The 16,312-nt window shown below is 38.9% G+C and overlaps 1 protein-coding gene across 1 annotated transcript in view; it reads left to right on the plus strand.

Moving 5' to 3' along the window:
* Tm9sf3 (transmembrane 9 superfamily member 3) overlaps positions 1-16,312 on the plus strand; it is a 59,104-nt gene that overhangs the window by 24,708 nt on the left and 18,084 nt on the right. The window contains exons 6-9 of the mRNA XM_052761713.1: positions 3,999-4,130; positions 5,877-6,043; positions 10,554-10,648; positions 12,994-13,124. Of these exons, the coding sequence (XP_052617673.1) occupies positions 3,999-4,130; positions 5,877-6,043; positions 10,554-10,648; positions 12,994-13,124 (525 nt within the window). The remainder of the gene's footprint in view (positions 1-3,998; positions 4,131-5,876; positions 6,044-10,553; positions 10,649-12,993; positions 13,125-16,312) is intronic.

Consider the following 16,312-nt stretch of genomic DNA (forward strand, 5'->3'; position numbering starts at 1 on the left):
GGCGAATCTTTGTGAGTTCGAGGCCAGCCTGGTCTAGAGAGCGAGATCCAGGAAAGGCGCAAAGCTGCACAGAGAAACCCTGTCTCGAAAAACCTAAAAAAAAAAAAAAAAAAGTATTGTACGTTATCATTATCTACCTACAAAAGAAGATACCTATAAAAGAAACCTTTCACATAATTTCACATAAATACCTCCAAAAGAAAAACACCCTATGTGTGATAACACAACAGAACATTGCGTTCTTCCCACCTATAACTTGGTACTTTTTGATGACTTTGACCCCACCTTTCCTCCTCCTCTTCTCTTCAGCCTCTTGGTACCCATAGTTTGCAGTCAGCTTCAGTGAAAGCACTGGTGTATACCACATACAAGTGAGATAAATATGGTACTTGTCTTTCTCTGCTTTAGTGTATGTACTCATTTTTAGCTCCATTCAGGTGAGAAGTTTTAGCATTTAATGCATACCTTTCTTAGTACTAAGTGTATATAAAATTTTTCCTCTTTAAAACCTTGATCAGTTGACTAAAGATTTGAGTCATACATTTTTTTTCCCCTTCTCTTGACCCTTTCTGGGTTTTTAATTTCTGAAGTGGAAACAAATCTCATCTTTGGAGACATCTGCCATTTCACTTTAAACTGCTTTTTAACATCTTTGGGGACACCTTTATGATAAATTTACATAGCCTTTTGGGGACAAACATTTTAAAGTACAGTGCTTTCATTAGTTGTTTCATTTATAATTCCAGTGGGTGCTCAGTAACTAAATTGTTGGAGGAGGGAAGCCATAGCATATGTCTTCTCCCTGAAACCCCAGTGTGAGTAGCAGAGTCAGGACTGCCCTTCCCATTCATGCACTTCTTAGCACATTAGCTCATGTCAAAATCTGCCCTCATTGTACAAGTCAGTACACCCTGGTGGTAAGTTTTCTAGGGACTCGCGTACACAGAGCAGAATTTCTATGAATAACTGCAGAATGTAAGTGAAAGGCTCTGTAGTGGAGAGGCCACTATTTGACTTGGGATTTGAAGACTGGAGAGGATTTACAAAGGAATGTAAATCACATGAGAGAAGAAATTATGAACAGCAAGAGGATGAAAGTGAATACGCTTGGTCACTGAGCAGGGATAGGACTGTAGGGTGTAATGGAAAGAGAGGTCATTGAAGATGTGGAAGGCCATGTTACAGGAAGGATAGAATCCTGGGAAATTGTTGAGGTTGGATTTGAGAAAATTGAGCTCTGTAGGGTTTAGAACAGTAGTGATAATGAACATTACATTGTAGAAAGATTTGCTTGCTAACTTTGTACAGCATACATTGGAAAGATCAGCATACAAGGGGAGATCAGACAGCAGCAAAAGGCCAGCCAAGAGGAAATCGGACTTGTTGAGTTGTGCGATGATACCTCGGGAATGCAGAGGAAGGGGTACAGTTTGAAGGAGAACAGAAGTTTCATAATTAAGGCTGGAGAGATGGCTTAGAAATTAAGAACATTTACTACTTTTGCAGAGCACCTGAGTTCAGTTCCCAGTATCCATGTCTGACAGTTCACAACTGCCTGTTACTCCAGCTCCAGGAATCCCTCCTGGCTTCCACAGGCACCTACACATGTGTGCATATGCCCATACACTGCTACATATATACAATGAAAACTAAAATAAATATTTTTTAAGTTTAATAACTATTACTTTTGAAGGATGGAGAAGGAAGGACCAAAAATAAATACTAGTTCATTAGTAGAAGCTAGAGAATAAGAAATGAGTGGTATATGTGAGGGAAGATGATAGATTTACTAAGGGTAGTCCCAACCTGAAATTCCACGAAGGCATTTAAGTGGAAGTTATGGTAGTTAGTGAAGGTCTGTACTGTGAAAGCATGTGAAAGCTGGAGATTTGAGCAGGTGAGCACTGAAGGTGGTAGTGGCATCATCTCTGGAAAGCTGGTTAAAGGTTCTTGACTGAGAGTCGTGCTTGAATGCCAAGACTGCAGCTTTTGGAAAAGTTGGCAAAGGCTGAACAGTGGACAGATGAAAACGAAGCAGCAGTTAGTGACTTAGAATGGTAGGGTGTCAGCCAAGGTTAGACTTGGCAGAGAGATAAGGAGAGGGAGCAGAACACCCAACTTCTGGATCAGTTTAGAAGTTCATTGCAGGGGCCAGGGAGCTGGCTCAGTGGTAAAAGTTCTTACCCCCAGGCCTGTTGACTCCGGCTCAATCTCTGGAGTCCACAGGGAATGGGAGAACTCCCACAAATTGTCCTTTGACCCATACACACATATGCATACATACAAAATTAATAAATATAAAAAAAAACCAGAAGTTTATTGCAGGTCTTGAGGGGTAGATCACATTGTGAAGAAGTAAGGGAAGAAATGTAGTCTTGTTTGAAAAGTGTTGGTTAGTTTTGATAGGACAAAAAATGGAGTAGACACTGTAAAAGATGTAAGTAGTCATAGCATAGAGTTGTGATGTGCTATACACTATACTCTCTGTTTTCCTGTTATTGTTTAAACCTTGTGATGATTCTAGGAAGTAGACAATACAAATGGAAATAGAAACAAATGAACCCATCGGGAAGGCCTGATATTACATACTGCTCTTTTTTTTTTTTTTTTTTACAAATGTTCAGTTGTGCTTCTATGATAAACTTAAATATTATCTTTTTTGCAAAGTTTTCAAAATATGCCTTCATTGTTTTGTTTATAATTCTAGCAGGTACTCAGTGAGTAAGTTAGTGAAGGAAGGAAGGTTGGCAGGTTGGTTCTTGTGTGAGGCAGAGGCAGTTGGCGATCTGCCCTTCAGCTAGAGCCGTAGAGTTGTCCTGGCCCCGAAGCTCAGGGAGGATCACAAAGCCAGGACTGTTCTGCACCTTGGTGCACAGCCTCAGCACGTTAGTTAGAACTGTCCTCATCATATAGGGAGATTGCTGATGCTGGACAAAGGCAGTGATGGGGTGTTGGGTAGCGATGGCGTATGTGGGGTGTCGGGGTGCAGAGTGAGAGGGAAAGCACCGTAGCAGGAGCAGTAAACAAGGGGCTACATCTAGGAAGGTTGTGTTGTGCTGGGTGGTGGAAGACAACAGGAGACATGGTGTCGGAAACTTGGAAGAGGAGAGAAACTTCAGAAGTACCTTAAGGACATGGGGGAGGTTAAAGTATAAATAACAGAGTTAAGTATGCAAAACCACAGACTTAATTCAAGTCCAGTGTACTGTGTTCTAAGATGTCTTTGATGATAAAGTCGTACTTTGTAACTATAGGCCAGAATCTGGACATGTTTTTTGACATGTACAGATGATGTCAAAGGCGAGCCTTGAGAATATTGAGGAGTTAAGGAGTGAATACTTTATTGTTCTGGTAGCCACTGGGGTGACTACTTGGGAAAGAACTAGTATGAGGATGATAGTGCATGACTAACTGAAGGCCGGGGAAACAGATCTTCAGGGAGAAAGCCTAGATCTACAGTGGTGGTAGTGATGGTGGGGTGCTGGGTTGAAAGGAGCTTTTCAGGGTTTGGTCAGTTAGGAGACGAGCACGTTTATTATCTACTGTTCCTGCCAGATACAGTGCTGTTCCGTGCTGTGTCCTTACATACATCATCACTACACCATATGGAACACAGGATGCTGCCTCTGTTTTCACATGAGAAAACTGAAGCTACATGGAAGTTTGCAGACTTAAAACATAAATAAGCCTTTTCGATTACATTGCCCATATGCTTTCCATGTAAAGTTGATTTGTGTATGCTTTATGGCTAAATAATAGTTAAGTGGGTTAGTAAATCTGACTTGAAAAAAATCTGTGTAGATGATAGCATGCTTTCGTGGAAGTTGGTTGCCCTTTATCATTCTGAGCACTTAACCCCGGTGTCTCTGGAGTGTGAATTTTTATATAAAAGGTATAAAATGCTGTCTTTCTTCCGTTAGCATACAGTTGACACCATGAAACATGAATTTTATAACTGGTATTTCACACTGGTAACACTTCATTTTCTGTTATTTTAGATTCACTGGTTTTCAATTTTCAATTCCTTCATGATGGTGATCTTCTTAGTGGGTTTAGTTTCAATGATTTTAATGAGAACTTTAAGAAAAGATTATGCTCGATACAGTAAAGAAGAAGAAATGGATGACATGGTGAGTAAACACTCTATTTTACATTTAATATTATTAATATATATTAATATTGTTATATAGTAAACTTATTTTAGGTGCATGCATGCGTGCGTGCGTGTGTGCTTGTATGCACGTGTTGCAGGTGCTTGGACAGGTTAGAGGTGTTGGATTCCTCCTGGAGCTGGAGTTACGGATGGTTGGTTGCAAGCCACATGATGGGAGCACTGGGCATTGACCCTGAGTCCTCTTGAAGAGCAGTGTGCGCTCTTAACTGCTGAGCCGTTTCTTCAGACTTTTTAATATATTTTTTAAAGATTAAAAAAAATATTAGTATTGTCACTGTATATGATGTCTGTAGGCATGCATGCCAGAACATGTATGTTGAGGTCAGAGGACAACTTGATGGAGTCAGTTCTCTCCTTTACCTTTACATGGGTTCTAGGGGTTGAACTCAGGTGGCCAGACTTTACCCATTGAGCCGTGTCTCCAGCCAATTGTTGTATTTTCAATGCTGGAATATAGATTACAATTTCTAATCTAAAGTTAGTAAGGACAGGTGAATTTTCAGAATTCAGGATTCTTAGGTTTCAAGAAGGTATAAAGCCAGGTGCAATAGCAGATACCTGTCGTTCCAGATATTCAGGAGACTGAGGCAAGAGAATTGCTTGAGCCCAGGAGTTTGAGACAAGCCTTACTTTTCTGGAGGTGTGGCTCAGTGGGAAGTGCATGCCTAGTGTTGGATTTAGTCCCCCGCGTTGCAGAGTTTAAAAACAGTAGTGATAATGTTCCCTGTGAGATCCAGAATCATGCACTATTCAAATAGATTTTTTTTTCATAGAACTTAAATGTTCCCCTAAGTGAGATAAATAAAGTTGTGATCTCCAGCCAAATTTTGTCATCAAATAAGGACACATCATACTTAGGAAACAAACTAGTTTTAGGGAGGTATAGGCTAGTTTTGGTATATATATTTTTTAATATTGTTAAGTGTTGAATTAAATTTAAGGGGTGGGTGGAAGGATTAACATATTTAGTTTAATGGTTCAAAAGAGATTTATCCTTAATTTTTTATTAAATTACAGAACAACAGTGTGTCTCATAGAATACTAATACTTAGGTGTACTTTATTAAATAGGCTTGAAAAGCAGTTTAAAATGTCAAATTTTAACATGCTAAGTATATTGTGATAATGGTAAAAAAAATTTTTTTTCTTAAGTAGTTTTCCTTTAAGAAACTTTGTTTCAAAAATTATTTAAGGATCATTGAGTGTTATTCAGGCTGAACATAATTATGGATTTTTTTAAAGCTGTAGATGACTAAATATGCATATCTAATACTTGGACTATAAAGGGCATTTCTGTGTTTTTAGGGCAAGTACTGGTATAATATACTTCTCTTTTCTTGTCTGCATGGCCATTGATGGTGGTAAACCTCAGTCACCATGTGTGGGGCAGGATAGGGCCTGAGAGTGGAGCAATACTAGGAGAGACCTTCACTCTTCCAATTGTTTCTTTTGCTGCCCAACCTTTTCTCTCCCCACTTTTACCTTCATGAATTTCAATACAGTGCACATAACATTCTGAGTTACTAGGACAGGAGTTACTTTAACTCTGAAATGTCTGTCTACAGTATTTTGAACTCTTAAAAAGCTGTAAGTGTGGAAGGAGGGAGCTGACAACTGTAATTTCTTACCTATCTGCTGTATTTCAGTTTGATCCTGGATGGGTTAATTTTCTCTGTACATATTTATATGTGTCTTACATACAGGACAGAGACCTAGGAGATGAATATGGATGGAAGCAAGTGCATGGAGATGTGTTTAGACCGTCAAGTCACCCTCTGATATTTTCTTCTCTCATTGGTTCTGGATGTCAGATATTTGCTGTGTCTCTCATTGTTATTATTGTTGCCATGATAGAGGATTTATATACAGAGTAAGTGCTTGTACTTTATCATCTTTTTGTTGTTGTAAATAGTTTTTTAGTCATTGTAGTCTATTAAGTCAACCATTATTAAATATTTGCTTATTTCAGTAATTTAGAATTTCAATACTATCCATGCCATTATTGCAGACAAATCTTAACCTTTAACTCTAAATGTTTTGAATCGTGTTTCCCTATACATACTTAAACTTTCCAGCATGGCTGAACATTCCAGGTTAGGCTGGTTATGTCATTAGAGAGGCAGAGCAGCTTTCTCTCTAGAGCTGTTTGAAAATGGAAACAGGCACTTTTTTAGATTAAACTGGATCTTTATAATTTCAGTTACCAAGTTAATATTTCACATTTGTACTCAGACTGAGACCTCTACAAGAGTAAAACAAAACACTTTACAGTAATGTTTTATTTTTTTTAGAGTCGTCAGTCAGTATGCTATCTTTGCATGGTTTTGGGTATACTTTTTATTAGCAACCAGAACCATTTGCTAATGTCTTAAATCACTTTGTTTGTTTGTTTGTTTGTTTATTTGTATGTGTGTTTCTGCGCTCAAATCTATATGTGTATGGGCATGCGCATGCCTCAGCACAAAAGTGGAGGTCAGAGGAAACTTTCAGGAGTTGGTTCTCTGCTTTCACCATGTGTTCCCGGGGTTGAACTTGATTGTTAGGCTTGGCAGCAGGCACCTCTACCTGCTGAACCATTTATCTTTACCATTTACATTTATCTTTACCTGCTGAACCTGCTCAGGCTTCTGTTGAGTGTGGTCGTGCCACCTTGTTCTCAGAGAGCCACAACATGTGCAAACAAATGACTGTGGTATCTCAGTGTATTCATTTTAATTCCAGCATCAGACAGTAGCCTATGAAGTCCTCAGTCAGGAGAACTCCAGTTACATTTCAATTCATAGTACATTCTTTCTTATATGTGTGTTGTGTGGTGATATATTGTGTACCCCAATAAAGCTTACATGGGGATCAGAAGACAGAGCCAGCCACTAAATTAGACATAGAGGTCAGGCAGTGGTGGCACACACCTTTAATCCCAGGAAGTAATATGGCAGGACACAGAAAGGTATATAAGGTGTAAGGAAACAGGAACTTGCTCTCTTGAGGATTTTGTAGAGGTAAGCTAGTGGTTGGCTGTTCTGCTTCTCTGATCTTTGAGCTTTCACCCTGATATCTGGCTCTGGGTTTTTTATTATAAGACCTTTTAAGATTTGTGTTACAGTGTAGCATTTCATGGACAAGTAATAAATTTGTGCTGCTGAAAGAATGACTTTTTAGTTGTAAAATAGCACTTTTCCCTCAACCCTGATGACCTGAGTTTGGTCTCACTGTGGAAGGAGAGGGCTGACTTGAGAAAGCTGCCATCTGACTTCCATATGTGTGCAGTAATGTGCATGTCCACACTCAGGCACAGATCACACATACACAATAATAATAAGTGGTTTTTTCATTTAACCATATACTGAATTGCTGTTCCTTTGCTGCATAGTTCCTTGAGAAAAGGACTAGGTCTTGATGAATTCTTAGTTAATGTTTATTTAACTGAAAGGAGTATGTATTAACCAAACAAGCTGTTCCTCAAAATTTCTGTGGTGTTTCTGTAATCTAACCATTGCATTGCCATTCATTTACCACATTTCAAAATAATTGAACCAAATTTAAACTGCAGAGTTTTGGTGGGTTTATATTTTAGGTTATAATATATTTTCAGGTGAACTGAATCCTGAACATTTCAAATCTGCCAAACAAACCAGGTGGTGGTAGATCACTCCTTTAATCCCAGCACTTGGGAGGCAGAGGCAAGGTGGATCTCTGTGAGTTAAAGGCCAGCCTGGTCTACTGAGTGAATTCCAGGATACCTAGAGCTACACAGAGAAGCCCTGTCTAGAAAAACCAAATGAAAACAAAAACAAAACCCCAAATTTGCCAAGCATCCATGCTTTATGTTAAACGCTGATTCTAATTCATCACTCTTGAGTTGATGCTAACCCTATTCAGTGTTATGACTAAAAAGTAAGTTTTTCTAGCATCCCAGTTTTTGCTTTGCTAGTCCAAATTTTTGCTTTAATTTTTCTTTTCAAAATGATGGTGTTAGAGTTTGGCAGCTCTTCTAATTTAATGCCCTTCTGTTTTTAGGTGTAGGAAGCTACTCTTTAATAGGTGGTGTTAGAGGCAGATCATGCAGTGTTCTGCCTGTTACTGTGATAAATAGGTGTTGTGTTTATTTGATGTGCGTGTAGTTATTTAAAAGTGGTAGAGCTGTCAGGATTGTTATGATGGAGAAGTGACTGTCATTGGGGTCCTATGTTTTGACTTTGTGCACATTTGTACCTTCAATGTGCGCATCAACTCTATGTTACATTTCTGTCCTATAGGCAGAAAAGTAAAGCTCAGAGAGGTGGAGTAATTTGACTAAATTATGCACTGCTACTAAAGGGTGGTACACTGGTTTTGAACGTAGGTGGTGGGATTTTAGAGTTTTTAATTTGCGATATTATATACATGAAAATGGTGATATGGTAATGTGAACTGGTGAGAAGAGTGAAACATTTGCATGTGAAGTTGAGATGAGTCACTCCAGTGACTCTTAAGAAGAAAGAGCAGCTAACACAATAGGTGAAAATTACTTTGCCTCTGTGATCACTGTGACAATCAGGAAAACATTTGGAAGGTGTAGGTAGAAGAACAGTGTCACTGTGGTGCCAGTTAATGTGTGGTGCTCCCTCTGGAGAGAGCCTGCTAATCCCACCCCCACGCTCTCTCAGCTTCCCTTCCTGTCTTGAGAATGACTCTCTCTGTGAACTGACTCTTCATTGTAAATAAAAGTTGCTTATTTGGAGGGTGGGGTAAATGCTTGTAGAATATTTTTAAACAAAGAAACACAAGAGATCTGAATGCTAAAACTATCCTGAGTGGAGACTGCGGACTTAACCTGGAAGTCATTTTGAACTCTGGGCTAGCTTTTTGAGCTAGAAGGTTGATACTGAGAACTTCTGCCTGGCATTAGGCTCATCTTACACTAAACCAGCTCTTTATTTTCCTGGTAGTTAGATCTATATCTGCCTTTAGCGAACACATTTATCACATTTATAAAGAGAATGGTTCATATTTGTTCGTCTTTGTGTGGAAAGGAGTCAGTTAGCACTTGTTTGAGTTCTTGGGAAAACAGATTTGATTTTTTAAACTGATTAATTTTGAGATCTGTGATCTTTTTGAGAATGCCAAATCTTTACACTTGGAAATAGTTGACTGTGGATAGAAATTAAACACTGTAGTATTTTCACTGTTGAGATGCACTGTGCGTTGATTCCTTTACTTTTGCAGCCCCTTTAAGGAACTGAGCCAGGCATTTGAACAGATGCTACATAGTGCGAAATCAGTGGGCCGAAGTGCGTAGGACATTAATAAATAGTAATATTAAATATACTATTATTAAATTAATAATTAAATTAAATTAAATAATTAATTAAATAATTAAATTAAATATAAATATAGTAAATATTTCTACTTTATAGCAAATTATACTGCCATTTATTTTAATATCTCTTTCCAACTAGGCATTTTGAAAAATTTTTCATAGTTGTACTCAACATGAAGGTTGGCTTAATTCTTTAGATATCATTATTGGGAAGAGGTTAGAGATTTTTGGTCTGACATATGTTGCCTTGTGGACCAGTGTATATTTTTTTTAAAAATCATCTTTTACAGAAAAAAAAAAAAAGAAACTAAAGAAAGTAAGTCTTGGCATGTTGTGTCATTAAAAAATAGTAGCATTTAGGTACTTCCCCTCTGAGGTCTCTCTGACTCTGTTTGTCTCTGTCTCTGTCTCCCTCTCCCCCCCCTCCTTCCTCCTAATAAAGCTCTAAAAAAAAAAAAAAAAGTAGCATTTAATATAAATTATCCTACTTAAATTTTATTCTTGGTAGCAGGCAAAAATCTTAATGTTGAACTAGTTATAAAAAAGGAATATTCTGGCCGGGCGGTGGTAGTGCACACCTTTAATCCCAGCACTGGGGAGGCAGAGCCAGGTGGATCTTTGTGAGTTTGAGGCCAGCCTGGGCTACCAAGTGAGTTCCAGGAAAGGCGCAGAGCTACACAGAGAAACCCTGTCTTGAAAAACAAAACAAAAACAAAAACAAAAACAAAAACAAAAAAAGGAATATTCTGGTATCTTTTTTTCAACCGAGAATATCCTGTTCCATGTGATGGAACTGCTGTATAGAGTTATAAATAGAGTTTTAGTGTCAGCTTGTCATTGGTGCCAAAGAAATGAGAAGTGTTGATTTAGACTGTATTACAAATCACCTGGGGACTAGACACGACTTGGAACATTTAAGTTCACCTTTGACTGGGAATTCTTTTATGGTCTTTTGCAATCCATGATAGGATGTTTTTCTCTTTCTGCTAAATAGATCTTTGATACTAAAGTAATGCTAAGGGGACAGACTCCATGTTTTTGTCTTTTTTTAATTTATCATACATATTTTTATGCCTTGCAGGAGGGGCTCAATGCTCAGTACAGCCATATTTGTCTATGCTGCTACGTCTCCAGTGAACGGGTATTTTGGAGGAAGTCTGTATGCTAGACAGGGAGGTAAGTTAGGAGTTTGCACTCTTGAATCTATAATTATTGATTGTATTCTTCTACTGTGATGTATTTGAAATTTAAAATGGGCAGTATAGGTTGTACAAATAGTAAAGGCCTTTGTTATATCATGCATATAGCCTCTATCAAATCTATTATGTTTTCTATCTTGTTTTTATGGAACCTTTGTGTTTTATTTCCTGAAATTATGAATAATTAATAGAATGTCTCCATTGTGAAGTTAGCACCAAAGAACATGTACAAGAGTACATCTACATTATTATTATTATGTTTCGAGGTACTTAGCTCCCTAGATGTGCACCTGGTGAGCTTGCCTTTATATTCATCCATAAAGTTACTTTTTATGGGTGACTATGAAAGTATGTTTTATGGATACTTATGGTTTATGGATAAAGCTCATGGACAATGGTAGGGTATTAGGAAGCAGATACTGTTATCTCTTACAGTATAATCAAAGGACTCCTCACAAAGATTTCTCTTATTTTGTGTCACAGTCTCTCAGATGAAAAGATTTTATCTTAAATACCCTCTTTGCTCCTCTGCTGTTAGTAACCCCCAAACTGAAGGTGATACATGGTGGTGCTTCTTTCTGTGGAGATGTTCTGAGTCTCTAAGTTTCTTCACTCTTCCTGTAATCCTGTAGAGTCAGAAAGGTTCTTGCATTGATAAATCTGCATATTTTTCACTTAGGACTGAAAAGTTTTTGAAAGACCTCAAGTCTCTAAGTATAGAGACAGTCTACTCTGATTATTTTCCAGTCTATCTAAACATGGTCATCATTAGGAGATCCTGCCTTGTATTGTATTATATTGTCTGTCTGTATATATATGTATGTTTGTATACATTCAGCAGTCTCCTAAGAGCAGGATAGGGCTGGGCACAGTAGCACATACCTGTGATCCCAGTACTTTGAAGGCTGAGTCAGCAGGACTGTCACAAATTCAAGAATAGTACAGAAACGTGGAGGAAACTTTTATAGGTAGTAGGAAATCAGAGCAGAGGATCATTTGAAATCCTCCTGGATGGCCATGTTTACCATTGCTTATGTTGTAGGTTTTACTAGATATAATGTGGACAGTTTTAGTCTGTTTTGTGTTCTGATCTAGACTGGTGTAGATAATTTTGTCTGAACAATCCCTGAAAATTCAAGTTAATAGAGATGTCAACTCAGAGAACTGAGACTATCTCATTTGTCTCAGGTTTGCTTTATCCTGGGGCTCCAGATCATTTCCCTGGGGAGAGCCTGGTCTTTGGCCAGAGTCTCCACAGGCCTGAGGAGCAGCAGGAAGCACAGCACAGATGCCTGGGCAACTGATTGTATCCAGTGAGATATGTGTGGACCAGAGGGAACTAGAAGTAGAGAAGAGTTTCATTTGTATGTGTCTGCAACTGAGAGGATAAATGCAGTGTACAGGGAAGGACGATGTTAGGATGGAGTTGTCATTTAAAATACTAGAACAGGGCCCGGCGATGGTGGCACATGGCTTTAATCCCAGCACTCGGGAGGCAGAGCCAGGCAGATCTCTGCGAGTTCGAGGACAGCCTGATCTACAGAGTGAGTTCCAGGACAGCCAGGAACACAGAGAAATGCTGTCTTGAAAAACCATAAATAAATAAAATAAAGAACAGTAGTTTCACTTTAATTAGTTGTCACTCTTTCTATAAGTGATTTCAATGAAATTGGAAAGGAAGCGTTCTTGAATCTTCTGTGAAAAAGAAATGAACTAGAAGAAAAAGTTGAGAATTGAGTTTCTTTGGAGGAATTTTAAGATTTGGGATGGTAATTCCACCACCTAAAATGAAAAATCTCTGACAGAATTAGAACTAGAAAAACAATTAGCTGTATATCCAAACCATAACAGATGGCATACAAAAGCTCAGGATAGTCTGTGGCAGAATCAGAACAAAGACGTCAGACTATTACACCCCAGGTCATTGCTCTTTTCAGTCCAGCTACTTTATAAACTGTCTCTACCACACAGACTTGAAGAGCTAGCCTAGCTTTTAGATAGTTGATTTGAAACAGTTATTAGTATATCAGGGTTAGTAACCTTTGTATTGAATCTTTTTTTTTTTGGTTTTTCTAGACAGGGTTTCTCTGTTGTAGCTTTGCGCCTTTCCTGGAACTCACTTTGGAGACCAGGCTGGCCTCGAACTCACAGAGATCTGCCTGGCTCTGCCTCCCAAGTGCTGGGATTAAAGGCGTGTGCCACCACAGCCTGGCTGTATTGAATTTTTAAGTAAATAATTTGGAACTATAGAATATATTTTAAAACATGAATGCATGTTTGTCTGTGTAGCTCGAATTTCTCACAGCTTCCCTTTTCTTTCAGGAAGGAGATGGATAAAGCAGATGTTTATCGGGGCGTTCCTCATTCCAGCTATGGTGTGTGGAACTGCCTTCTTCATCAACTTCATAGCCATTTATTACCATGCCTCTAGAGCCATTCCTTTTGGAACAATGGTGAGTGGCTTGAACTGGAATTTGAAACAGGGTGCTTATAACCATTCTAGTACAAGTCCTGCTGTCTCTCTAGAGCTCCTCAAGTTTCAGCCAGTCCCTGTTGAGTCTTGGAAAGTTTTTATTAGGTTCCAAAAACTATTGGTTAAATTTAAACCTAGGTCCCTACATTTTCTTGATTCTGTGAAGTGAAAAGTTGATTTTACAGCTTTTATCAGATAAGGGAGAGAACTAGTGAATGAATGGATTTATTTTAGAGAAAAAAAAATACCAAGAAGCATGAGTGTTTTATTAAGGTGATGTGTTCTAGTTTGCTTTTTTGTTTCTATGATAAAACACTGACCAAGGGCTGGGAAGATGGCTCAGAGGTTAAGAACACTGGCTGTTCTTCCAGAGGCTCTGAGTTCAATTCCCAGCAACCACATGATTGGTTTCACAACCATCTGTAGTGAGATCTGATGCCCTCTTCTGCCATGCAGTCATGCACGCAGACAGAACACTGTGTGCATAATAAATAAATAAATCTTTTAAAAAAAACTTAAAAAAAAAAGAACACCAAAAACAACTTGGAAAAAGGGTTTATTTGACTTTAAGATTATAACCCATCATTAAGGAAAGCCAGAGTAGGATCTCAAGGTAGGAGTTTAAAGCAGTAACCATGCAGGAGTGCTACTTCTTGCCTTGCTTCTGGGCTCATGTTCAACTATTTTTCTTACACATCCCAAGACCAACTGTCTACAATGGTCTAGGCATGTCTACATCAATTAACAATCAAGAAAATGCCCCACGGGTATACCTACAGGCCAGTCTGATGGTTACAGTTCTTCGGTTGAGGTTGGTTCTTCCCAAGTGTGTCAGGTGATCAACTGATGCTAGCAATGAAATTCTACTCAGATTCTACTCTTTGTCATCTTTGACACACAAATATATCACTTTAAATCATAACCTTTCCCTTCTTGTTCCCCAAGACCTTATTGCTATTATAATATAAAGTACAGTATACCTTTAAAAGTTTTCTCTTTAAAAAATTCATCACTTTAAAACCCAATCTCTTAACTGTAGGCTCCCATAAAATCAAGATCATGTTATTTTTGTTCCAAAAAGAGAGAATCAGGGCATAGGAACAACCAGATGAAAGCAAAATCTTGAATCTAGCAGTATAAATCAAATGTTGTAGCTCAGTGTCCAGAATCTGTGACTCACAATTTATGGGCTACAAACGGCTTGGGCAGCTCCAAGCTGGAAAGCTCTGCCCTTCACAGAATGCACACACACATGCTGAAAGTCAGTGTATCAGGGGAATTCACTCACCACTTAGGCATTTCACTGGTTCACAGGACGATATGATAAGAGTATGAGACTTTAGGCCACTTACCTTGGAGAGTCCATGAGTGTTGTTGGGACACATTTGCCCTTTTATTGCTTAGGTTTGGGAAAGGGAACCCTAAATAACCACTGGGTAGGTCACAGGGAAGCTCCCAGTGTTTAATCAAGGGGACCTGGGAGGAAGGGCTAGGGGTGTGATCTAGAGATTATAGCTCTGTTCCACTTCCTCCTTTCCCTGATAGCACCACCCACCCTGCCAACACACATCATCATTATCACACACACACACACACACACACACACACACAGCTTGTCTTGTGGCCTCAGGCAGGTCCATTCCACACTTGCTGATTGCTCTCTCTGGTGAATGTCTCTGGTATGCTCAATACTGAGGCTGTACCTATACTAGTGGCCTCTGCTGGCTTCTTTAGGGACTTTAACCCTACCACATAGTGCTAAGCCTCAACTTTTCTCCATGGCCCCTTCAATTCTGGGGTTTCCACAGCAGTGGGACTGTGTTTTCACCAATGCCCTCTCCTTGGCTCTCTTCAGGGATACCCTGACCCTGACACACAGTGCCAAACTTCAGGTACTTTCCATGACCCCTTCATGCCTTTAAACCCAGTACCATGTTGGATACACTTTAATGTTGTATGGTAAGTTCTGCTGCTGGCCTGATGGGCAGCCTTGATCTCTTCTGGACCACAGATTGTGTGTGCAGACCCTGAGGAAATAACTTCCCTGAGGACCATCTAGATTATCGGTACTCCACTTGGGGGTTGAATGACCCTTTCACAGGGGTCGTATATCAGATACCCTACACATCAAATATTTACATTACAATTCATAACAGTAGTAAAATTTAAGTAACAACACAGTAATTTTATGCTTGGGGGTCACCACAACATGAGGAACTGTATTAAAGGGTCTCAGCATTAGGAAGGATGAGAACTATTGATCTAGACCATAGGCACTGTGTTTCTGAGAAGCAAGATGCCCTACTAACTGAATAGCTTAGTTTGAAAATCAGTCTAGAGGTCCTCCTGTGTGCTCTTCCCAAGGCTTTAGCTCTTTCTGCCAGTTCATTATCATGAATCCTTTCTCTGGAGGGCCATCAATGCTAATTCTCCATCTTAACGAAGTTCCCACAACTGACAGCTAACCTAACTTTAGTGACTTCAAGCTTCTTGCTTCTCTAAAAGTAATAGGTAAGTAAGGAGTTTTGTTTACCAGGAATCTGGATTTCAGTCCAAATATTGCTGTTATCAGGACTAGCTTGAGGTGGGATTGAAAGTACATTGTCTTTGGACTCCAGCTTCTATTCATGTGTACCTGATTGTATAAAGAACCACAAAACTTATTATTAGATTAAACTTGTTTTACAATAATCAGTCCTAGACGTTTCATAAACATTAGTAGAAGTTTATGGTAAGACTATAAAGTCTAGTGTCCTTCAAGAGAATATTTACAAGATGCAGGAAACCATTTAAAAGAAATTTGGAGTCAAACCATCAAGATAAATACCTGCCCCTGAAGTTGGAATGTTGTGGCAGTGATACTACAGACAGTGGGAGAGAATACTTGAAATTAAATTGATTTTTGGGAAGGCTGAACCTTTTTCTTTGGTAAATTTGTTCATTAATGAGTTAAGTATCTACACACAGGGATTTTGGTCCTATGAATTTCTTGATGTACTAGTGTCTTAGTTCTGTTCCCATTGCTATGATAATGTATCCTGACAAAAGCAGCTAAGAGAGAAGAGGTTTATTTGGCTCACGTTCCAGGTTACCGTCCATCATTGTGGGGGAAGCCAAGGAGGTAGGGACTTCAAATAGCTGGTCATGTTATATCCAAGGTCAAGAGCA

The sequence above is a fragment of the Peromyscus californicus genome, unplaced genomic scaffold (assembly GCF_007827085.1).
Source record: "Peromyscus californicus insignis strain IS unplaced genomic scaffold, ASM782708v3 Scaffold_4__1_contigs__length_199733344, whole genome shotgun sequence".
Classification (NCBI taxonomy): Eukaryota; Metazoa; Chordata; class Mammalia; order Rodentia; family Cricetidae; genus Peromyscus; species Peromyscus californicus.